This window comes from Cryptomeria japonica, chromosome 8 (assembly GCF_030272615.1).
Source record: "Cryptomeria japonica chromosome 8, Sugi_1.0, whole genome shotgun sequence".
NCBI classification, from domain to species: Eukaryota; Viridiplantae; Streptophyta; class Pinopsida; order Cupressales; family Cupressaceae; genus Cryptomeria; species Cryptomeria japonica.
This window is the reverse complement of record NC_081412.1, coordinates 112,614,144-112,640,843: the sequence shown is the minus strand read 5'-3', so window position 1 is coordinate 112,640,843 and position 26,700 is coordinate 112,614,144. Positions and strand designations below refer to the sequence as shown.

Here is a 26,700-nt window from a genome sequence, read left to right as displayed (position 1 = left end):
ACAATTTGATTTTTTGGCAAAGGTTGATAAACCAACCAGAATTTGTTAATGTTTAATTAATTATGAATGTCATTGATTCGCCCACCATTATCGTGATGTGTTGGAAAACATCTTTTTGGCTTTCACTTTTATGTAAAGGGAATATAATAACTTATCAACAAAAATTAATATTGACCACACATATATAATTAAAATATTAATTAATTAATATAATACATTTTACATCATGTTCCATTGAAAAATTTGGCTTACACATTTAAATCTAGAAGCTATCAAGACAATTTATCACATACTCTGGAAATTTGATACATTTTAATTTTAATTTTTACTTTTGATATCCTATCGACTTATCCCTTGAACCACCTCTAGGTACAAGGTGCTTGTCTACTTTAAAAGGATTACGTGCTTTATATAGTCTTAAGAGACAAAACCGATTCTTACAAATTTAGATCTAAATTTAACAGCTAATTGCAAAATTAAAATTTTATTGTAACAAACTTCTAAAATTGAAACTAGCATGTCAGGTATCTAGCAGACTGCCAACAAACATTCACAAATATTTGTTCATTAATTCCGAGACTTACAGCCATCTTTTGAAAACATAAATGTAAGCCATCTTCACCAGCTGGCCGACAAAGAAGTAACCCAAGATAGCTATAACCAAAAAACCAAAGTAGGAAAATGGCAAGTTCTCCATGCCCATTATTTTGCCAATCACGGAATACGGAAGTGCTATACCTATTGCAGATATTATCACAGTCGCGCATGTCACTGGCCATGATGCCCTACTTTGAATGAAAGGAATTTTCTCTGTCCTCATCATGTGAATGATGAGAGTTTGCATAAGAAGTCCCTCCACAAACCAGGCTGAATGAAAGAAATTTTGTTTGGGCCTTGTGTTTGCATCATAATACTGACAGAGAAAAAGGAACGTAACAATATCAAATATGCTACTTGTAGGACCATTCCACAACATAAAGGTAACTATATCACTTGCCGACCAGTGATGGGGTATTTTAACATATTCTGGATCCATTTTGTCCCAAGGAATGAAAATTTGGCTCAAGTCATAAAGGAGGGTTTGGGCCAAGAGCAGCACTGGTGTCAAAGGATCAAATGGAAGACAAGCACATGCAACAATCATAGAGACTACAGTCCCTAAGTTGGCTGCAACCGCCATTTGTATGTATTTCATGCTATTACCATGCGTTATTCGACCACATTCAACTCCGGCAACAAGAACATTAAGGTCCTTTTCTAGTAGAATTATTTGAGCTAGATCTTTGGCAACAGATGTTCCCGAGTCCACTGAGATTCCCACATCTGCACCTTTGAGAGCTAAGGAATCATTGAGTCCATCACCAAGGAAGCCCACAATGTGCTTTCCCATTTTCAGCGATTCAACCACCTGCAGCTTTTGTATGGGTGTGAGCTTTGCTAAAACAGTCACCTTTCTAACAACATCATGGAAGCTTTCGTCCTCGAGCAATGCAAGCTCAGGCCCAGTAATAACATTTGTTGTGCATATTCCAACTTCTTTGCATACATTAATTGCAACAGTAAGAGTGTCCCCTGTCAATACCTTAACCTTGACGCCCTTTTCTGCAAGATGCCAAAGAGCCTCCTTGACAGATTCCTTTGGGGGATCGAAAAATGCCAGGTAGCCAATGAACACCATGTTCTCTTCAGCAGTATCATTACAACCATTTTGCAAGATTGCCTGAAACAAGACGACCATTTAAACGAAACCAATAGGAAAAAAGCATTCATTTGCTTTATTTAAATCTTAAATCATTACTTGAAAACTTTTTAGTTCTCATTTTGTCAATGGAACTATTTTTCCTTCTGTTATGTATGTTCTATTCTTAAAACAATTCATTGTGTGTGTTGGGGTGCATGCGTGCACACACTGAAACCTGGAAATAACATTAGCAACAATCATCCTTAGTTCATTCTATCTAGTCCAATACGCACAATCTGCAAGCGGGAAGAAAATAATAATCTTTTTTTTGTTTATATAGTTCATATTAATAATCGAATATGTATTATGAAAGTGAAAAATGGACTGAAATATTAATCAGAGACTTTAAATGGAGAACATTTAAAGGCATTGCCAAGATAGCCACAAGTTATAAAGGACGCAAGCAAAGCACTAACATGATGTGTGCAAGGGCCTTCAAAATGTAACTCTAGGTCTTCGAGCTTAGTTACAAAAAACTGAGATATGAAATATCTTTGACTATTTCTCCGGGCAACCTGGTGGCAGACGAAAGAAATTCACTGAATAAAATAAATTAATGGGACTCTTAAGATTGCAACCAGCAAGTAGATGAAAGGAGATCACAAAGCATATCTCACGTAAGGAGAAAGGTCCATATAGTTCGATCGTAATTTCTTGAAGTCACAAGGGAATTGAGCTATTTATAAGAAATTAAAGCATCCCTTAAAAAAACGAATTAGACAAGATTGGTCAAGGACGAAGCTTTAGAAATGAACTATAATATGGGAACTATGTAAGTCAAACAGTGATCTTCCCAGGAAAGAAATTATTCTTTACATGACCTAAAAAAAAGGTAAAACAATGCTTCTTCATAAACGACAAGACAATGTAACATCATATTTGCCCCATCATTTTCCCATCACCACTCATGATGAAGAAGAAAATATTTTAACGTCCGCGAGGCTAAATATAGCCTCTGGGACAGAACCCTTCAAAAACAGACTTCTGGGAGGTCAACAGACGTGTAGGAGGGATAGTGACCACCCAAATAGACCACCTACTGGTTCATGTAAGATCAGTAGGCCAGTAAGGCATGTGACTGCTACTGGGCTTGGGCCTGGCAGAATTAAGCCCCTTCTACCATCTGCTGCCACTTTGACATAATTTAACAAATTAAGTTGTGGGGCAAGGTATGATCAAGGGGATAAGACCCACGCCACAATAAGTAAGCCAAAAGGGCATGATGACTGCTTTTGGATCCAGAGTGGGACGGATGGGCTAACCAGATCATACCCTGTGTCTTCCCAATTTAAGTAATTAAGGAATAATATTTGCAAACTGTTCAAGAAGTAATTAATTCAAGACTCCGCTGCATATGTATAACTTATAAGAAAATACTTTCTGTATGAAATAGTAGGTTTTCCTTGTAGGTAAGTTACTTTTTTTTTTCCATTTCTGTTTTATCTTTTTAATCTGAAATTCGGGCAATCATCTTTCTGCATTTCAACTCTTTTTTTGTGCAACATGATGATGAGAGCCCCTAACTACAATCTCTTTGCTGAAAAGATTATCCCAAGAGCTGTCCGCAAGAGTGTTCTCATAACTGTCCTTGCTGGCCTTGAAAGCGTCACATTCCAGAATGAAGTGTTTTTCTGTTTCAACTTTACCTGAGGTTCAAAAAATGCACACTCTTTCCTCCGAAGTCTCTTTTGGTCTTTTCCAACGTCCGGTTTCACAGCGGAGCTGATGAGAATTAGTTCTTAATTGTGCAATGAGGATTTTGGCTTTCCACGATATATTGGCCCTTATGTATGCTTTTTTATGATGGTTACAAGAGGGATTAAATTCTTCAATATAGTATTTTTTCTTCCTCCCTAACTCCTTACCCCAAGTATGCTTGTGGAACTTATAAATAACATAAGCCTTTATCTCCTTACTCTTCGTGGGGCACATGTTTAGGTAAATATCCCATTTTCTAAACCATTTGTTATTTTGTCACATCCAAGTCTTCTTACTTTTGCAGAATGTGTCATTGAAGATGACCTTAGGCCATCTACCCTCATCCATTTGCTCAATTCTTCTCAAATAACTTATTAATCTTGTCAAAGCGATTGCTTCTATAGGTGCCACCCCCACTTCACTCAGCATAATATCATAGGGGACTGAACTTTTGAGTTTGAACTTGTTAGTGCAAAATACATGTACAATAGTTTAGAAACCTTCCTCTAGGAAAATAAATGTAGCGAAATGCATTACCCCTAACAAAAAGTGTGCATGCATATCTCATGAAGAATGCAATCTAGGATTCTCGACTACACAAATGAAGAAAATAATTTTACCTTAGATAGGGAAATTCGGCAGCATGATGTAGCTTGTAATCAACATTATCTTCATAGGTCATTAGGTTACCAAAACTCCAAAATAAAAAATTAGAAGCATAAGAAGTATAGAATGTCAAATACAACAGAAATTGATACGATTGAAGAGAGATGTGTTGTTACATCCAAATATAAGATGAAAGATCGAACTCTCATTGTCTTTATGCAGTTAATTCTTCACCTGTTGCCAAGGATAGACCTTCCAAAAACAGACTTACTAAAAATAGTAAGCTCTTCCAAACACAAAATTAGGACAAACGGGGACTCGATGAAACTTACTAAAAAGACATTGCTAAAAATAGTAAGTTTGTCCAAAGTCAAAATTAGGCCAATCGCAGCCATAGTGAAACTTACTAAAAATAGTAAGTTCTCGGATGGTAGGTCCTTGGAAGGATTCTCTTTACTCGGATGGTAGGTCCTTTGAAGGATTCTCTTTACAACACAGCCAATATTTCACTATGGCCAAGGTTATTGACTTCTTTTCTAAGTCTGTAGGATAGAAACCCTAAAATAGACAACACTTGCTTCCAAACTTTAGCCAAAATTCATCAAAACGCTTCCAGCAAATTTTGGTTGTTTCTCTTTCATTTCTTCATGCAGACCTTTCAATACTTAGTCAAATTTGCATCAATTCATTCTTCCGCTAGTGAATTCCTTGTTCTATTATTGCAATCTCTTCCTTGGGCAATGATATCATCCACTCAACGAAGTCCTCTTCTCAGCAACCAAAGTCTTGCTCCCCACAATGTACTTGAAAAAGACAAAGAAATGTTGTGAAGTACAAGTATCAATCAGGTCATAAATTAACAAAATGCAAACTTCAAAGGATAATCAATAAACACAATGTAGTTTGAAAATACTTTGATAACCTTAATTCTCAACTTGATGACAATATTAAGACTATATCCTATCTAGGTTGTATACCCCTTAAGAATCCATTCCCTACTTAGTCATTTCATTACTCTCAGAGATCAAAATCTAGACCGACAAGACCATTCCTTACGGTCAGGAGACGACACAGACTGCAAATAACTTGGTTTATTCAGCAAAAAGAGGGTGTCCCCATTTGCAATGGGGCGATGTGTGAAAATGTCACTACATGACTCCCACTACTAGGTCAAGACCTAGTCTTGTACCTCAAGAATCACATTCATAAAGCTTTAAACAACACTAACATATAGAACATGAATAATTTCCCCTATGACTTATGTCTTAGGAAATTGTTCCACTAAAAATTTAGTTCTAATAGGAATCCTTGAACATTCATTGGCATACTATCCTTTATTCTAAACTACTAAAAATAGAGTTAACATACTTCTTCAAGCTCAACCAAAGTCTTTTGTTAGCTCTATATCTCCTTTTCTTCATTTTGAGGATGAATTTAGCAGCCCCAAGATCTTTCATATCAAATTGAAGTAAAATTGGAGATTTATGCACTTTGAACAAATTCTTATTATTACCATTCAAGGTGTTATCAACATATAAGAAGCTAACAACAAATTAATCACCAAATGTGATGTACCTTTATCTTAAGACTTATCATTATTGTTTTTGATGATGATTAAATGCAGAATAAGATAATTAAGATTTCACATAGAATAGGACACATAACCTCGAGTTGGGGGGTAAATTCAAGGCTAAAAATGGTCTTGAAATCTTCTAGGGGAGTGGAAACTAAAGTGCTAAGAAGAGCATGGAATCGGGCTCACAATTAAGGTGTACAATTTATGACACTACAATAGCTACAAACTTCTATACTCTCCTAGAGATAAGCATGTACCTCTTACGAGAGTGGATGGAAATGTATTTAGACCAATTACTTTTAGTATTAGAAGAACTAGAAACTTGAGAGATGAGGTGAATAGTTAATCTGATTGTGAATGAATAAGGCTTATGCATTGTGCATCGTATTATTAGGTCCTCCAATGCCATAGTCTCTCTACCCAACTTTTACCTCTTATGAACATCCCCTAAGTGTGGTAAATCTGATCCACTTAGTATAACTAGGGTAATATCCTCAACACTATTTATCTTCAAAATTGCCTTCATGAAGCATGTCTTCACCTCAACATTGTTTGCTGGTACAACTGGTAAATTAAATATAGAAAATAATAATGTACATGACAATGCATACCAGACACAACAGTAAAATATATCTTTATTTGCACATGCAATAATTACAGAGAAGAAGACCAGAGATGGTCGGCCAAAATATTACAACAGATCTGACAATACCGTACTACCTTCCTTGGCGGTACACAATATATTTAAAGAAGCTGACGGTTGTAGAGAGGTGCACAACCGTCAACCAACTGACACATAACTACCGAGAGTGACAACCACTTAATACAATGTCAGGTGACCAAAATTATCAAACATAACCATATGCATTTTATGCCAACTACATTATCCCCCCCCCAAAGAAAAAGTCGTCTTCCAGATGACAAGTTAACATCAAGTAATATCTGGAAAGATTAGTGAGACTAATGGCAAGAGTGTAGGCAATGACTTGTACTAGACAATCCCAACATGTAGTGTACCCGTCAAATCAAATGGGAGTTTGGGGGCAATGCCTTGAATGAGGTCGAGGGGCAGTGCCCCTTGCAGGGTCCCCAACATCAAATTACAACCTTCAAAACCCCACTAAACCCCATGGCACACATGAATTTCATGATTTTTTAAGACGCCAAAAACAATGTTGATGGAGCCAAAAAAGAGCTTTAACCAACGTCTGCAACATGTCGTGAAGAAACCACTTTGCTATATGGCCGAACGATGGCATTGAGAGGATTGTACCATATATGACACGATGAGAACTCCACACGCAGGCTGAGGTTAATGATGTACGGCTGATTGGTGTTCCCATACAGGATGCAACCACTGTTGCACAATGCAAAAGAAATGCTCTGGCCATACAGTGTCGACAATAGGCTTTGCTCGTACGAGATGAAGTATCCTCCGTATGATGTGGGCAATATGATTTGTCTGTACGTGACGGAATTGACGTACAGCAATAACTCCTTGGAACTTTGAAATGTGCATTGGCAGTAGGGAACGATGCACTAGGTGTCGTATGGAAGGAATGCACCTGTGATACTGTACGAGATGAATGAACTTGCCATGCCGTACGGAATGAGCTGAAAGTCGTACAATACAAAGCAATGATCGTCGTGAAGTCCGTACGATTATTCCACAATTATGTCGTACAGTTGGACGTACGATTCTGAGGTGATGTACGTGGCAAGGAGAAGGTGGTCGTATGATGGTGATTCCCTCATGGTGGTTTGATGTCCGTACGATGATTCCCTCTTGGCAGTTTGATGTCCGTACAGTGGTAATTTCCTCCTAACAGTTTGATGTGATGTCGTCTTGGTCTTTACTTGCCTTTGTGTCTCCTTCCGTACGGACTCCTTCATACGGGTTGAGCCTTATTCCCTTCGTCCAACCCCAGACCCTGCCAATGTACGGTTTGTCTATGTGGCTTTTCTGAATTTCACCTTTGTACGGATTTGTGGTACGGAACTCTTCTTGGGTAGTATTCCGCAGGGCGTATGGATCCTTTTGAGGTAAATGGTGTGCTTCCAAATTCCGTATGGATTTGTTGTACGGATGATGTGCTTTCAACTTGTACAGCCTTCTCTCATACAACCCCCCAATAGCATACAGATGACGTGCTTCATTATTCTTGCAACTTTTTTTCTCCTCATACGGCCTAACCCCATACAATTCCTTCGAGCCTGTTGGACTTTGCACTTCCTCAATTTCACCAATCTGTAGCATGTTACAGTTGGGGTGGAAGACTTCATAATCCTCCATCTGCCAGTGAAATAATCCATTAAGAGAACTCGTCTCATCCTCAAAGCAATCTTCCAGTTCAAGCACCGCTTCATCATTGGGTTGCATGCCTTTCCTCCCTCCGTCCATACCTAACTCTCCACCCTCAGACTCAAATTCCGAGGGTGCCGGTTCTTCACTCACAGCCAGGTTCCTCAAGTCAATGACGTGCTTCCTCCCATCACTTTCGACCAAGAGTGTGTTTCGCTTCCAGTTGTGATTGGCTCTAGCCATGATCAGTCGTCCCCTTCCAAGGAGGGAGTCGTACGCTTTCCTCTCCAATGGAATGACTACAAAGTCCAAAAGGAATTGTTGTGTCCCAATAACCACCTTTTGTGCCATGAGAGTCCCAAGGGGTTTGATGTCATGCTGATCCATGCCGACGAGGTGGAATGTTGGTGGCCAGAGGGTAGGCTTGCCAAGACCCCTCCAAGTTTCTTCCGATAGCATGTTGACGCCGGACCCGCCATCCACAATGGTGTTTGTGAGCTTCTGCCCCATTATCTCCATCTGTACCACGACAAGTTTCCGTCCAATGCTTATGATGAGCAGCATAGGATCTATGGCATCTGTACCAAGTTTCGTCACCAAAGCCGTACTAGATGGTTTTGTTGCCGTCCAGTGTTCCTGGTCGGTGGTGTCACCGGCTACATTTGTCAAGGCCATCCTCAACTGCGGCATGGTCTGTAGGAGGTCGGATACCTGTACGAGTATAGTGGTCTGTAACATCTGCTTAATGATAGTTTTTTCCGGTCTCGACAAAAGTGGAGTACTGGCTACCGGGTGCAAGGCCCTCCGTTCTTCTGCTATCGCACGTTCAATGTCTGCCCTGGCAACCTGGAGTCTTTCCTTCTCCATGCGAGGGTTAGGGTACATGGCTTTCTTACTTTGCAATCTTGTGATTGCTAGTACACCTTCCTTCCGTTCCTTTACCTCTAGCATATTCACCCCTTTTTGCTTTGGACACTCTGTGTCCTCATGATTTCCCAGACCGCACCATTTGCATAGCAAACTCCCAACACTATCTCCATTTTGACATTCCTACGCAAAGTGACCCCATTCGTTGCATTTCCGGCACTAGATCATGGGTTGTCGTTTTGCGTCATACTGAATTCTACTCCTCGATGTGTTATTGTTGGACCTATTGTTAACCCGCCGGTTGTTTCGGTACCCTCCAAGAGAGGCGTCCGAGTTTGCTACCAGCTTCGGAGGTGTCGCTGGTGGTGTGACTTGGTCGGGTTGGGCATAGAGCACTTGGGTGCTCCGTGCTTTCAAGTTATACGGGCATTCCTTGATGGAATGTCCTATTACTTGGCAGATGTCACAGAAGGCTTTTCGAGGGCAACTCCCGTTAGTGTGCCCTTCTATCTTACAATCGGTGCACCATAGTTCCTTTCCTTCTTTGCCATTTTCTTTGTCAGCCTTCAGTTCTTTCATCATCCTCATCATATCCCTTCGGAGTGCTTGTACGGTCTTAGATTCCCCATCCTTGTCTTCATTCGTACTATCACCACCACTGACCCGACGCTTCCCTCGGGATGTCTTATTTTCACTCTCAATATCCATCGCATGGTTGTATGCTTCGTCATACGAGGGTGGAGGGACCACCTTCATCTTTCGTCTGAGGGATGCTACTAGTCCTTCGACAAACCATCTCTTTTTCAGACCATCAGCCGGCTGGTTCTCCATTTTGTTGAGTAGTTCCCTCAGCGTTCTGTTGTAGGCCCGCACACTTTTCACTTTTTCCCTGCTTAGTATTGTAAATCTCCACCACGATTTCATTGTCATCCTGTAGGAGTTTGAACTCCTCTTGGAAAGCCTTCTTCAAGTTGTTCCATGTTGTTTTATATTGGGCATCTAGGTCTGTATACCAGTCAATTGCTATTCCTCGCAGGGTGGTCGAAAATGCCTTCAATGAGTAATCCTGGTCATCTTGGCCATTTGCCTCCCAAATGGTCACGCATGTCTTACAATGTCGTACAGGGTCCTCTGACTCGTCGCCCATGATTTTTGGAAGCTTATGTTTCCCTGGAGTGTGTGCCATTGTCTTCGTCTGGAGGGTTTTATGTAGCACTTGGAAGGTATTATGTGTTTGGAAGGTACCGTACGTGTTTGACCTGGTTGGACCCCTGTCCGTAGGGACTTTGGTCACCATCTCTCCTATAGTCCCTCCTTCCCGAGGTTTCTGGGTCTGACCCTTCTATTTTGGTTTCCTCCGTCAAGGACAAATTCCTGATGCGGGATAATGTTGTTTCAAAAATATTGGCGATCTCTTCGTGCAGATCCCATACCGCCTCCTTTTCTTGTTCAGAATACTCTGACGGACTGCTTTGCGACTCGGCTCTGGAGTCTTCTTCACTCGACGTCGAGTGTGGGGCCTGGTTGACGAGATCCTCCTCCGCTACATCTAGAAGTGGTAGGTTCCTGGCGACCTCCTCCAACTCCTTCCACGTACACAGTCTTTGTCTCTCCCGACTATGACTCCGACTTCTGCTACGTTCCTCAGGGCTCCTTGAGTCAGCAACTTCCCTTAGCCGTCGTCTCTGCTCGCCCTGTTCTTTTATGCAGAGGGATCTTCGTACGGTTCCCTCGTCTACTCCCTTAGTGGTAGTGGTACGTATATCTTTGTTTGGTCGTAGGGGCATTAAGTGTCGGGGGTACGGCGTTGGCTTGTATCCCTTTCCTCTTCCTCCCTAAGGTTCCGCTCTTCATACCTTTGGAGTACTTGTTGCCGATGGATTTCCTGTGCACTTTCCTCTCTTCGGTCTTGGAGAGCAATCAGATTTTTGGCGAGCAACCTTGGAATGCTTCCGAGCAGATCAAGGACGGGAGTGTTGATGATGAGTTCACCACGTACTGTGCCTTCAGAGACAGCTCTCTCCTAAGCCTCCCTCTGCACGTACTGCGTGACGAACACGTCCCACAACTCTACCAAGTCTGCCGTCAATTGATGCTCTCGTGCCTCTTCTTCGGTACTTTCTTTGTGTGTCACTGTCTACAATAGTTAATTGTTGGTTGAATGGCCGGCCCATTAATTCCTTCCACTTGCAGCCATAGTTATCTCCAGGTTCGTACAGGCAACAACGCCAAAATGTTTGTTGGTACAACTGGTAAATTAAATATAGAAAATAATAATGTACATGACAATGCATACCAGACACAGCAGTAAAATATATCTTTATTCGCACATGCAATCATTACAGAGAAGAAGACCAGAGATGGTCAGCGAAGGATTACAATAGATCTGACAATACCGTACTACCTTCCTTGGCGCTACACAATATAATTAAAGAATCTGACGGTTGCTGAGAGGTACACAACTGTCAACCAATTGACACATAACTACCGAGAGTGACAACCACTTAATACAATTTATTAATACAATGTCAGGTGACCAAAATTATCAAACATAACCATATGCATTTTAAGCCAAATACAAACATCCACCACAAGGTAAACTTTGCTTGGCCTTTGCAAATAGAACTTCAAGTTTAATGCATATGCAACCACGTGCAAGGGAAAGTTGAACTTCTCTCACCTTCGCTTAATGATAGGCCAAATGTGATCATTAGGGAATTGCAAGTTTGGGTATTTAACTTGTATGATGGCCTTCATTTGGCCAAGAATGATGTTAATACACTCATACATTTCTGCCAAGGTTTGAAGCATTAGAATCACCATATTTGACAACTAAAAATTGAAGATACGATTGAGAAAATGAATTTTACATTAACCCAAAAGGTGGGCCTCTTCACCACTTGCTTCAACTTCTTCCCAAACTCAACTTAGAATTAAGCATTGAATCCACTCTAATGTCATGACCAGTAGTTGCAATTGTCTTACAACTCAAGCATTGTCTCCAAGAGAAGAGGTACAAGAAAAGTTAGTCTCTATAGGTTCCAATAATCTCTTCTTATAGAATGCCCAAAATAATGCATGCATATGAGGTGTGGTGGGTGCAAATAAATATTTACAAATTTGTTGCATCAAGAGCTACTTGTTTAATCCAATATATGTTTCCCATATCCTTGAGTGCATTGTTCATGACATGTACAAAAAAAGAATTTATCTATCTTTGTAGGAGAACTCAACTTGCCCACTACTCTATAAACACAAGGTACATTTGCCATGACTAGCATCAAATTCACAAGGCCATCCCCCTCTATAGCATCTATAAGGATGTGAAACTGATACTTTGCATTCTTGTAGTACCCTAAACAATCAAAAAAGCTAAAAAAGTAAGGGTCCTTTGTATATATACCATGATGTTGAGGAGTGGATGAAACCTAATGCCTGCCCACCCAACCATAACAATATTAAATCTACTTGTGACCCAAGTAGCCTTCATTTTCTCCATGATAATTTTAATATTAAAATATAGTTCTTATCCATGATTATGGTACTCAATTTTATCTCCCTTGGTGGCACATATAATGCCTTGCTCTTATAATATTATCCATAACTTCCCTGTAACAAGAAGAGTGAGCAAGGAATGGAATGCAATCGGCAAATAATATATTTTAATGGAAGCATCTGATTCATCTTCCATCTATACATTAAACATCTTGCCACTATGTTGGAAGAACTTGCCATCCTACATTTCCCCTTACGCTCTACTACACTTGGTAAAAAAATAAGGAACTTGTGGTGGTTAGGAAGTACCAATAGTTCTCACTAACGTAGAAGTAGGTAACGTGTCATGATCTTCACCACAATTATAACTTTACCCTCCATTTAAGTGACAACTTGCCACATGGCCCAATGCCTTACTCTGGGATGTGAAGGAGATGTGCATTAACCCTACTCATGCTACCTTAGAAGTCTAGGCTACAATAATGATATTTCCGTAGCCTAGTCCCTTGTGAAATTATATTTTGGAAGCAAATTGTTTTAAAGAGGTCTTCTTATCAAAAGGACCCTTCGCAAAATATTCCAACAACTTGGAAAGACAACTAAAAGGAGCATCCTAATAGAACTAATCATCTCACCCCCCCTCACATCTAGGCTGTAATTCTCAAATTCAATTACAATTTTCAGATTTTCAACCACCTCATTATCACTCATAATACAAGAACTCATAGTGACATTGCAAAAAATGAAATTTATTGTTTAAATTTTAAATTTAATGTATATGTATAATGCAAGTGCTCAAGACACTAGGATTTTCTTTTGTTGTTCTTGCTTTAGGTTAGTAGAAGCAAAGGATACACAAAAATTGGAAACCTAGTTCTTCAACCTTTGTCAACAAAGATTTCACTTTTTTTTTCTCCTTTTACACAAAACACAGAAGCAAAGAGTACTAATTTGACTATTAGTAAAAGTATTAAAATTTAACATTTACTATTTAACTAGAAATTAAGAAAATTAAACCAAAAGTTAAATTCAGATTTTTATTTTATTTCTGTTTCTGTTACAAAAGAAACAACTATATTATTATGCAAACTTACAAATATATTAATTTAAAATCATAAAATACAAAAATACTAAATAAATAAAACCTGTTATAAAATAATAATATCCTATGAATAGTGAAAAAAATATTTAATAATATGATTCTAAACCCTAGGAATAATTTGCATCATATATATAAACAAGTATTTAAATTGAAAACAAACCAAAAAAATTGATTTTAGATTTTATCATTTAAAAAATATGGGATCAAAGAATGAAATTCATGAATGCTTCGAATGGTTGATTAATGAAAATGATAGAAGTCTTCCTATTCCTCTTGCTTTTGTTCAATGCAATGACAAAGCGTTGATGGTGATTCAGATTGAGGGTGGACGTATATATTTATACTTTCTTTGAGCATTGGAATGTAGGTGGGGGCCTATTAGCATTTTAGAGATAGGTTAAGTGAATTAATTTTTATAAACTTTTTCGAATAAAAATCTTTTTGCATATGCAGACCATGGAAATGCTCTGAAATTTCAATGATGTTTGAGGAACTTCATGAAGTTTCCAAGTCATCCAAAAGACTATCCAGCATCCCCTCAATGTCCACAGCAAGGAAGATGTCTCAGAAATGTCCCGTTTGCCCTCTTGTTGTGGCTGGTTGTGACAATTCGGTTGGGAAAGGGGTGGTAGGGGAATGCCTTATCCCTGTCCTCATGTCCTGAGGACGTTCCCATTTTGCAAATGCCCCTTTTTAGAGGGGTACGTGTGAACATTGGCAAAATTACTGCTTAAGATTATACTATCTTGCATCGTTTCTATCCTGATGCCAATCTAATATAAAAGAGCCATCACTAGACCTCTCATTGTTAAAGTCAGATTTGTCGGTGTAAATACAAATTGGATGTGTATGCATGTCCCATTTACTTATGTATTTTTATATCTGTGAACAAGTTGGCAGATTAATTTTAATGTTGTTCTTGGTACAAAACACTTGCACAATAAGATATCGTTTTTATTCAATAAAGCAGGACAAAAGTGTAAGTAAAGAAGAATATATAATATTATAAATGAATAGTGATATTAAAGTTTCCATAACCATAATGATATTATCAAACATATCCATATGTATTTTATGCCAACTACAAACATCCACCACAAGGTAAACTTTGCTTGGCCTTTGCAAATAGAACTTCAAGTTTAATGCATATGCAACCATGTGCAAGGGAAAGTTGAACTTCTCTCACCGTCACTTAATGATAGGCCAATGCTAAAGTTTTGGCCGATTAAGGTAGCAACATTTCCATATATTATAAATGAATAATGATATTAAAGTTTCCATCATGAAAAATTTCTTCTATAAAATTTCAAACTAAAATTTGAAGACATAGAAGCCTTAGAAAATCTCAAAAAATGAACATTTTGGTGTTGTAGATCTCTCCGCAAGCTTTTCAACGATATACTATAATAGCAAATCAAACACACGAGTCAAAAGCTATGGCTCCTGGAAGTTGTGGCACCAAAACTCAAGTTTCAATGAAAAATCTATCTGGGCAGAATAATGGACTGTTGAGTGCCAAAAAAGAAAGAATTATGCTTTCAAGAACATTCCAAGGCAGTTATTAGTGCTAAATAAAGACATGAACAGAGGTTATAGGGGACAAACTCCACCAGTGCAGATTGTGGCTTTGAACTGTAGAGTTTTCTTATAGAGCTGATTTTCTTTGTAGTAAGTCAGGCCCATGTGGCTGTAGCATTGTCATACCTAAATCTGTAATTCCATTTTATTGAAGGAATAGAAAGTCAATTATTTTTCTTCTTTCTTGCTATTTCTATGTTATTATCTGTTGCTGTGCTATGTATGAATACTGGGTGGAGTAGCCCTTCATCAGATAGATACCCTCTAGGATAAGATGGGAAAAACTTCAAGGAAAGCATAAAAATTTCATAAATACAGATACACGTATTTGTGTATGCATATGTGTGCATTTCTATATCTGAAACAGAATAAACAAAACTATGTTAACAATCCAACCATTCAATAGGGTGACTGAATAAAGGAAACCATGCTAACAATCCAACCAGTCAATAGGGTGACTAAATCAAAATGAGTCGAATTTCAGGAATAATAAGAATGTTTAAGTAACGACAATGCAAACATTAAAAAAAATGGATTACATTTCCTTTCCATACCAGATAGAGAATGATTTTGAGCAATGCAGCCGAAAAAAAGTTGTTCACGAGTTTAAGGAAATCTGGACATACCGGCTTCAGTTTTCTTGTTGCCACACCAATAACCCGCAGGCCATCATTGCTCAGTTCTTCGGCCATGTTAACTAATCTCTGATAATCCTCTGAAGATAGAGGCTCTATAATGTCCTTATTAATGTCATTCTGAACAAAACTGCAAACCTCTAGAACTTCTTGATAAGCTCCTTTCAGCACCATTATTCTCTCCATATGAGAAACATGTTTTTTTCTACTGACCTGATCATCATTACTCTCCTCCAGTACGACAGACGTTCTTCGTCGACTGAAATCAAAAGGAACTTCATTTATTTTTATCCATTTTGTAGGCTGAAATCTGTACCCACCAGTGTAAGAATATGCCAATATTGCATCATCCAGAGGATTTGTGGACCCGTTCTGAAAGTAGGAATTAAGAAATGCAAAATACAGAATTTTATCACTTGACATGCCCCAGCAGTCAAGATGATGAACCACCACTAATCTATCCATGGTGAGAGTTCCAGTCTTATCTGTGCAAAGTATGTCCCTGGGTAATGGAATAAAAAGCAGTTATGAAAGAATCTTAAAAAGTGGATCTCGTCATTTCTGCATGCTGAAACAATCATTATAGTGGATTAATGTGTTTGTAAGAACCATATTATCTTAGAATGATGTCTGTGGGGGTTTTCATAATTTAAAGATGTTTCAACAAGATGAGAAGTAACTTACATGACTCCCATATTCTGAATTGCCACCAGCCTTTTCACAATGCACTTTTCTCTCGCCATTGCAAGTGCTCCTTTTGCTAGATTGGTGTTCACAATTAGGGGTAGCATATGAGGTGTGAGCCCAACTGCCGCTGATATACCAAAAACAATACTGCGAACCAAATTTCTTTTTGTAAAATAAGCCACCATTGATATAATGGGGACAACAGCAAGCATAAAACAAATGAGCACATAGGAGACACCCTTTACACCCTTCTCAAACGCATGTGGTGGACTGCGTCTTCCCAGAGTAGAAAGTATAGTGCTTAGGTAAGTTTTGTCACCAGTGGACACAACCACTCCAGTACCAGAGCCTGAAACTACACTTGTTCCCTACCAAGTGCATCAAGACACATTCATGAATCAGAACTTGCAGATAAACAATGACTTTAGAAATAAAAAGTAATAAAATTTTCATTTTATTTACTGTAGACGATTACCATAAAGCATATATTTCTCAGCTCAAGCAATGGAGTAGTTGTTTCTTCTATGACATCAGCAAATTTCTCCACAGTCCCAGATTCACCTGTGAGTGAGGACTGACTGCAGCAAGACAAAATGTACAATTATCCATTAAAATCATTTCCGCAATACGCACAAAGATCATAGAAAGAATCAAAGGTCTAAAATACATGTATTCTGCAAAGAGAATATTAAAATAGGTTATAATACCTCACAACAAGAGACTTGGATGATAACAACCTTACATCACCAGGAAAAATATCCCCAGCATTGAAAATTATGATATCTCCTGGTACAACATCTTTCTTTTCAATTTGAACTTGCAACTCTGTCTGGACATCCCTGCCTGCACATCGTTGCACCTTTATTGATACTTTGACTAGCTCGGACAGCTTTAGTGCAGCCACTGAACTTCTGAACTCCTGATGTTAGATAATCTATGAATGTGCAAGATATGAGGATTGCAATAATGAAAACTCAAAGCATTCTCCACATGAACATATTCTTAGGGAAGATTTCTATAGATTGAATATAAAAGGAGTTGCAGAAAATCATTACTTTGAGTCAAATCATAGAATTAAGTACCTGGTAAAACCGAACACTAACACTTATAGTAACCATAACGACCAATATGCTTCCATTGGCCTTGTCATTTGCTACAAAACAAAGTGCAGCTAAGACAACAAGTACAATATTGAACGGATGCCATAATGCAGTCAGGAAGATTTGCCACCGAGAAGACAAAAGATTTTCGACGGGATTGTTTGGGCCAGCTTCCTTTAGACGCTCTTCTGCTTCCTTGAAACTGAGACCTGAAATAAGCAGAACCACATCCTTGAGAAACATCTTATTTGCACTTGAATTTTTTGACGTTCAAGTCAAAGATGTTAGTTGAGGACTACCCTGCCTTATATCTTGACAAGGTCTCACCTTTTATGTGGAGTCTTAAAAAACTAGTGCTTAAAATGCAAAACCACACAAAAGGCAGCTCCCTACTAATATACTACTTGCTAAGGTCAGTCATGGTTCAAAAATTAAATGACAGAATATAGATTAAAAAGATAAATTTTAACCATGGAGACACAAGATAATGTTCATCTAATGTAGCTATTCTATTTGGCAAAGATTTTCGGGTTTCTAAAGGACTTGGGAAAACTTATATAATTGCAATACTTTAGCATATTACATTGTGTATACAAAAGAAATAAGAGAAGACATGCTTGACTTGATCGACTCGAATTTAATCATCGACTCGAGCAAAATAATTTCATTTGATAACACTTCATTTTAAAATCTGGCTGATACTTCAGGATCTCCTGTTGACAGAAAACAGAGGTATCTGTATCCTTCACTTATGACAAAAATAAGGGGGATAAATGATTCACACAATGTGCATTTACACTTATCCTCTCCTGTCAACAAGGTAAGAAACATCAATACTGATAGAAATAATAATATAGAGACAGGAATTGGTCGTGAGTCACATTGGGTTCCTCCTCCAAGGGAGGCTATAAAATTGAATTTTGATGGGGGTTTCAAGAGGCAATTTAGGGAAAGCAGGTGCATGCTTTGATTGTTGAGGTGATAAAAGGGAGCTCAAGTATGGTGGCTTTCTCTTTCTTGAGATCAAAATTAATTGTGATAGGAGACTCTGAGATTCTAATCAATACCATTCATAAAGGATCCTGTCTGAATTGGAAGTTAGATGTTTTACGGAGGAGGCTTTGATGTTCGGTTCAAATTTGTTGATGTAAATTTCAACATTGCAGTAGAAGTTAAATGGGAGGCGGACTTCTTGAACTATACATCAAAATTCATTAACGGCTTTATAGCCATCTCCCTATGTCTGGGAAAGAAATTAATTATCATATAAATTTCAAGCCTCCACAATTATTTTTTATTTTCTTAATTTGACATGGAATGTTAGCACTGTTACTGTTTTAATTTGTCTACTACCAAACAACATATACAATAAAATCATTTTTCAAATCATAAAGGAAAGCTCCCTATGATCTAAATTATAAAAAAAATTTATTATGTTTTTACTCCAGATGTAAGCCCCAAATTCTCAACAGTCCAGACCTGTAATGAGATTTTCAAATCTAAAGAGAGAAAACTGTCAAGCATAAATGATAAATTCAACTTTCTACTGGTTAACACAAATACCAATATCTATCTCTAAACAAAGGTTTGAGAGAGAAAAGTACAAATGAATGGTGATTACTAGACAAATCAAAGACCAGTAAATCTATATTACTATGAAAGAACTAGTCAAGTAAACATCATAAGATTTCATGAAGGAAATGGTTAAACTGCATTGGCACAATTTAAATGGATAAATTCTACCAATACAAAGTGTAGCTCAAAACAATCTGCTTTCGATTTACTTCATGAATTACAAACATACGATCAGTGAATAATGCAATTTTCATTGAATAATGACTTCTGCAACATAAGTATGGTTTCTACTAGCATTCATTAACTTACACAAAAATATAATAACATGACTTTGATGTTTGAATAAAATGTTCTACAACATAAATCTAGCATCAACTCTCATTATAAATTATGTGCTCAAAGAAATTATTTATAAGCTCTCAAGAAGTAGCTTTTAAGAATAAATAATAATAAATATCCTGGTAACCGGAAGACACGTCTTCCACCCCCTAAGACATGTCTCAGAGAAGGAGATGCTCACACCTCCAATATCAAAGACATTTCTTGGAAGCATCCCGACACATAGGATTATTTTGGCAGCCGTCTCCAAAGTCTTCCAATTAGAAATCAACATCTCTTGCTAGAAAACTTAGGGCAAAACACATTAAAAGTAAAAAAAGGGAGGCAAATACATAAAATAAGCCTGCATAATGTTTCATGCTGATATTTTGGATGATACAAAAATCCATGCAAAGTTATGGTGATTGGATCTATTGACAGTGTAGAATTTTTACGAGGAGCATAACAGTTGTATGATTGATCTCGTCACTGTAATAGTCTAAAGAGAAATTGTCTTTACTATTTATTGTTCTTGTATGACTGATTTACTGTTCTTGTTTTAAAAGTTCTATGTCACGATATTTTCTGAAAATTATTAAATTATATGAAAAAAATGACGTCTCTAAATACCCCGTCTCCTATTTTTGAAAATTAGTTGTACTGGTACCAGTACCAGTCTTTGGCATCTCCAAGTACCCACATCTCTTGGTGCCTGAAAAATATTCTCAAAAAAGTACCCCTTAAAGCAGTCCTATCCCCATCTATAGAAAAGAGGAAATACAACACCTTTAAAACAAATTAATTCTAAATTAAGTAATAAATTAAAAAAACCTAATAATTGTTAAAATAATTTAATTTTTTCTAATAGATTTTTTTTCTTTTCCTACACTTGTAATTATGTTTGCTTGAGTTAATAAAGTAGGTATTAATGTGATTAGAGTGAAACTCAATTACCAACATCTTCATGGGAAGTACTGATGCAAGAGCATCTAGTGGTGTAAGGCAAATCTACATCACCAAAAAAAATTGTATTTCCCTTCTCTTTTGTTGGTTTCTTTAGTTGTTTTGGAGCCCATGATGAACCTTACAAGCTGTAGGACAATCAGAAGTTTGAAACGACCAAAAATAATCACCTGCTATTTTTAGTAAGTTAGCCAATACAAGCATGTATGGACATGAAAACGAGCCCCAAGGAGCAGAATTGAAAACTATAATGACTGGTGAAAGAATCATCTCATTATCATGTACCTAAGTTACCAGTTCGGGTTCGGATTCAAGTTTGGATTCAGCAAAAAAAAAATATTCTTGGGTACGGGTACGGGTACGGGTTCGTCCGTACACACACACACACACACACACACACACACACACACACACACACACACACACACACATATATATATATATATATATATATGTGTGTGTGTGTGTGTCATATACTAAGTTACCGGTTCGGGTTTGGATTTAGGTTCAGATTTGGGTACGGATTTGCGGATTCGGCAAAAAAAAAAATCTTAGGTACAGGTACAGGTTCGTCCGTACACACACACACACATATATATATATATATACGTATGTCATATATTATATATATGTTCAAACATCAAAATTATATATGTTCACAGTTCAAACATACAAATATGAAACATACAATGATACATAAATGATAACAAATAAATCATAAATCCATAATTGCCAATGCCAATAAATATTCTGATATTCATATATCGTAAATGTAATATCATATTCATAATTTGCAAAAAAGATAAATTAGATAATATTCAAGTTTCAAGTTTCAAAATGTGAAAATGTCATGACAAAATAAAGTATAAAGTTAAACATTCAAATTACAAGCCATCTACGGGATTTAAATTCCATATTCATATTCATCTTCATCTTCATCATAAAGGGGCGGATTAGGGTTTAGATGTTAAAATAGGATTAAAAATACTGATTTTTATTTGTTTTTATTTGTTTTCTAACTCATGGGCCCCATTTTTGGGAACCCATGGGCTTGGGTTAACTCGAGTCCTACGTTCAACTTGGGTCCTGCGTCCTGTTGACATGTTTTTTATGACTGTGTCGAATACAGAATAAAGTTGCCTAACGATCACTTCACTCTCTCTTGATCAAAGTGTGATTGCATGCTAAGATTGCAAGAAGTTCAAACAATCGACTCCAAGGTTCCTTCAATGCGTGGACGTGACTCAGTTGGCTGATGTGATTGCTGATAATCCAAGGGGCCTTACGTTTGCATCATTCTTTCACTTCTTTGCTGTGGCTGGAACTCCATCATCGAATATGACAATTTTGTGATGCTGCTGCTTCGAACAGACTAAAATGAACTGAAAATAAAGGGGACAGGGTTCAGAAAGATCTAAATCTACTGCTAAGGGCAGTGATAACAATGAATAGTGCTTTGGTGGACAAATTCCAAATAAACCAAGCTCTGATTCGCCAAGATCAACTACAACTTCGCAAGAACCGGTGCAATCTTCTAGGGATGCTAGAGGATTTTCAAATCGAGAAAGTACATTTGAATACCAAAAAACGGCGCAATCCAAACGACTATCCACAATCAAACTTAGCACAGATTTAGGGGGCTCAGACTAACTTTACACTGCAACTTACAATCAGCAAGATGCAAAAAGTATGAACCATGGAAATTCATCAGACACCATTACACTCTCCATTGAAATCAAAGCACTTTACTACTTCTACTCTAAGTGAGGAAGGTGAAACCATGCAAGTCTTGAAAAAATAACTTAAGTGGACACCATCAGAGAACAATGTTTCACTATTATTATCTCAAAACCTATCGCAACAATTTCATACAAATCTACCCTCTTTTACAAATGAGGGGGGGTCACCCCTTTATATAGGCTTCAAGCCTTGGCTACATGCAAAACCCTAATTAGGGTTTTCCCTAAAAGATTCTCCACTCAAGATGCAACAAGGTGGGAATCAACAATAAATGCCCATTATGCCCATGTACAATTAATTACAATCCTGCCAGAAATGGCACCCATAAAGCATTAATTAACCATTACAATTAAAAAGTGCCCACTATGCAATGAATGTACCCTCATGCAAAAAATCGCCCATGATGCCATAAATGCACCATCATCTCCTAAACGTGACGGCTGCATGCAGAAGGAATCTGCCATAAATTCAACATGCAATGACTGGGTCGCCATTTGGTCAAATATTTTGATAATGAATGCGCCACTCTACTGCCACGTGTTCAATAGATCCTCGCCATACAAGTGGACCCTGCTATCGTATATTTGCTCCTGCATATCTAGAATTGTTGGAGGGAAAACTCGATTCAGGAAGAATTTTCTTGAAGTCTCCTCAACTTTCCTTGCTTGAAGAAGATTTTCCATCAATTTTCACCATCTCCTATTTTTTAGGAACTTTCCTAAAATTTTGGACTCGGGTCCAGGAGAGAGAGAATTCTCTCACGACTCCAAACCTACCATCATTTTCAAATTTGGATGATTCTTGATGCCCGAGAATGGATTTTTCAAATTTTTCTCGAGGGGAAATTTCTTATTCAGTATCAGTTCATCCTTGATTCCTTCCTTGCCTTAGAAATCGGTTTTTCCACCTTCAATTCATCTCGGCGTGGAATTCATGTTGTGAAGGAATTCATTATTTCCATGCCTTAGAAAATTTTCGACTTCCTGACTGGGTATGGGATTTTGACTTTGATAGAGGAAATTCATCCTTTCCATGCTCTTCCTTGATACCTTGACTTGGGCACCTGCCTTTGAACTTGGGCAATGATTCTACATTGGTAAGGAATTTTGTGATTTTGAAGCTTTCCATGACCATCAAGTTTTGGCATCCTAGTACCTTCCTTACGCACAAATCTCACTTGGTGATGGAATTTTGAACCTTCTTGGATTTTCCATGCCTAGGCCAATTTGACGCCCTCCTGAGGAGTAGGGTGCAATTCCTCTCAAGGCGTGGAATTCACTCTGCCATGGAATTTCTTCCTTCCTTTGATTTTCTTTTCCTGACTTAGCCATTTCAACATCCTTTCCTTGGCCAAGGCGTTGATCCCTCCATTCCCTGGAATCTTGAATTTTCTCCATCTTCCACGCCTTGTGTGTTTTGACGCCTTAATGAACCCTTGGGCGCAAATTCTCCATGGAGGAGGAATTCATGAGTTTGAGCATTCTTCCATGCCTTCATGGATTTGGCGCCCCATCCTGTGCTTGGGCGCTAATTTTCTTGGGTCATGGATTTTCATTGTTCTTTCATTTTCCTTCATCTCTCTTGTTTGGCGCCTTGATCATGGCTTGGGCGCTATTTCACCTAAGGAAGAAATTCACAACTTTTCCTTCCCTCCTTGACCTCTTTACTTCAACGCCCTACCTAAGTGTTGGGCGGAATTTTGCACTGGAGGAGGAATTTTGTCAATTTGTGAATCCTCCATGAGACATCCATTTTGGCGCCTATCCTTGGCTTGGGGTGGAATTTTGCTGTGGAGGAGGAATGCATGATTTTCAAAGTTTTCCATGAGTCATCCATTTTAGCACCCCCCCTCATGTCTAGGCACTATTTCTCTCTGTGGAAGGAATTCCATTCCTTGCCCGTCTTCCTTGAGCATTCCATTTTGGTGCCCCTCCTTGGTGCTAGGGCGCATTTCGCTCTTGGTCATGGAATTCATACTTTTTCCATCTCTCCATGCATACCCTACTTTGGCGCCATGCAAATGTCTTGGGCGGATTTTGCTCTGGGTCATGGAATTCATACTTTTTCCTTCCCTTTTCCATGACCCCCCCATTTTAGCGCCTATCATTCTCTCTTGGCACAAATTTGGGTAAGGGAGGCATTCACTATCGTTTTTTCATTCTTCCTTCACACCTCCATTTTAGTGCCTTCCTTGGTGCAAGGGCGGAATTTTGACTATGTGGAGGAATTCACAACTTTTTTGTGAATCCTTGAGACCACCTTTTTAGCGCCCAAGTCCACAGTTGGGCGGAATTTCACCACTGTGGAGGATTCAAGAATTTCCAAACATTTCCTGACCTGCCTCATCTAGCGCCCAGTCATTTCCTTGGGCGGAATTCTTCATGCATGGAGGATTTTGATGCTTTTCACAAGTTCCAGGCTCTTCGTCACGATATATATATGAAATATAACATTTAAGTATAAGAAAGGTTCTTATACTTTAAGTTATATTTCATATATATTGTCAGGATGTTTGAGAGTGGTTTCAGGTCCATAGGAATCATAATGCAAATTCTGGATTTTGGAAGATCTTTCACATTTTCAAACTTGGTGAAATTTCAGGCCATTTTCAAATCCAAATGACTTTGGTGGATTGATGTGAATTTCCAGACTTAGATGATTTTTAAAGCTTTCCATTCCTGAACAGACTCCCATACTTAGCCAAATTTTGACCACTGTCTGTGCTGAGATGCCACTTTGGGACTTTGAAGGTGGATTTTCTAGACAGAGAACAATTTTGACCTCCTTGTGATTTTGAAATGTTTTCCTGAACTTTGGTGAATTTCCGAGCTTTCCATTTTAGGCATGGGCTTCCAGCACTTAATCAATTTCTGGCCTTCTCTGTCTGTTATTTGACTTTCGGGAATTAGAAATGTTTGCAAACGTCTAATCTTGGTTGCCTTGTCTGACTGACCCTGCCAGTACTGACTTTCCAAAAATAGAAACCTTCAAAGTGTCAGCGTTAGACCCCTAGACAGGGTGCAAAAATGACTTACTATAAATAGCAACTTACTAAAAATAGAAATTACTAAAAATAGTAAGTTTGATTTTTGGCAAAATGACGACATTCTAAGACTCGAAAAAATCCCTAATAAATAGGAACTTTCTAAAAATAGAAAGTTGCTCCATTTGGGCTCAAATTTTACTGGGAGGTTCCTTGAAGGGTCCTGATTCCAATTGTATGTTCAGTTTTCCCAAAACCCTAACAAAAACCCCTAAAATCTAGGATAGAAGGCAGAAACCCTAAAAGGGAACAAAAAAGGCCCTAGACTTCACCAAACTCACTCAAACGAAAAGCAGATTTAATCAATATGACCCCCAAACACTTGCAAGGTGGAGAAACTGACGAGACTGCTACGAAAAGACCCCAAAAACAAAGCCAAAAGACCGGAAGGGCCTAAAAAGTAGGGGGTCTCCATTTGCAATGGGGCGATGTGTGAAAACGTCACAACACGTCCCAGTGGGTCAGGGAACCTAGTTGCCTGGGCAGGACCCAAGACGCAGAACCCACAGGGAACCCAGCCGCTTGGGCAAGACTCGAGTGGAACCCAGGTCGAACCATGCTCGGACCAGGACCTAAGCATTTTATGGAAGGACCGGTATCTGAAGTCATATATTATATATATGTTCAAACATCAAAATTATATATGTTCACAGTTCAAACATACAATGTAACTTTCCCATACAATGATACATAAATGATAACAAATAAATCATAAATCATAAATCATAAATGAGTTGAATGAATGTTTTGATGCATGAAATGCATCATAAGGGGGCGGATTAGGGTTTAGATGTTAAAATAGGATTTAAAAAATTGATTTTTATTTGTTTTCTAACCCATGGGCCCAGTTTTTGGGAACCCACGGGCTTGGGTTCACCCGGGTCCTCCTAGGTTCGACCTAGGTCCCACCCGGGTCCTGCCCAAGCGGCTGGGTTCCCTGTCACCCACAAGGAACCCAGTTGCCTGGTCAGGACCCAGGTGGGACCCAGGTCAAACCAGGCTCGAACTAGGACCAAGACCTAGGCATTTTATGGAAGAACTAGTATTTGAGTCATGTACCATTTGGCAGATATTAATGTTTCAAGGTTCAAAAATTCTAAAAAAATATTCAATTTGAAATTTGGACCTTTAAATGATCGAATGAGTCCTCGATGAATGTCTAATCAATTTTTGATCTAGGAAAAGCATGGTGTAGAGCACTCTGAGATCTTAAGTTTAAAAAAAAGGGCTCCATCAAGTTCCCAGATCAAAATTTATGGCTTTTTGGAATTTGTGCTACTTTAGGAGGGAAAATCAAAAAAATTCAAAATACTCCGGTGAGCACCAAAACCCATTTTTGGCATATTTTTGGCATATTCCAAGACAAGGAAAAGGAGAGAAAAGTAGTAGGTCGAAATTGGGGGAGATACACTTCCAAATGATTCTAAGCCGATTACTAGTGCCAATAAAGAGGTGAATGGAGGTTACAAAAGATAGCTTCCATCAGTACAAATTGTGGCTCCAGATTGGAGAGTTTTCTTAGAGTTGATTTTTCTTTGTAATATTTAAGCCCATGTGGCTATAGCATTGTAATTTTTTGAATCTGTAATTCCATTCTATTGAAGAAATAGAAAGTGGGTTATCTTTCTTCATGCAATTTATGTGTTAGTATATGTCGTTGTGCCATGTGTGAAT

General features: G+C 38.3%; 1 protein-coding gene across 4 annotated transcripts in view; it reads right to left on the bottom strand.

The window, feature by feature from the left end:
• Positions 1-468: 468 nt before the first annotated feature.
• Positions 469-26,700, bottom strand: part of LOC131031261 (uncharacterized) — an 89,108-nt gene continuing 62,876 nt past the window's right edge. For 3 of the 4 annotated variants that reach the window (XM_057962319.2, XM_057962320.2, XM_057962322.2), the window contains 6 exons: positions 17,370-17,596; positions 16,995-17,206; positions 16,763-16,865; positions 16,285-16,655; positions 15,592-16,102; positions 469-1,720 (listed from right to left, as the gene is read on the bottom strand). In XM_057962319.2, the coding sequence (XP_057818302.2) occupies positions 581-1,720; positions 15,592-16,102; positions 16,285-16,655; positions 16,763-16,865; positions 16,995-17,206; positions 17,370-17,596 (2,564 nt within the window). In that variant the 3' untranslated portion in view covers positions 469-580. The remainder of the gene's footprint in view (positions 1,721-15,591; positions 16,103-16,284; positions 16,656-16,762; positions 16,866-16,994; positions 17,207-17,369; positions 17,597-26,700) is intronic. The other variant, XM_057962321.2, reaches the window with a different exon arrangement.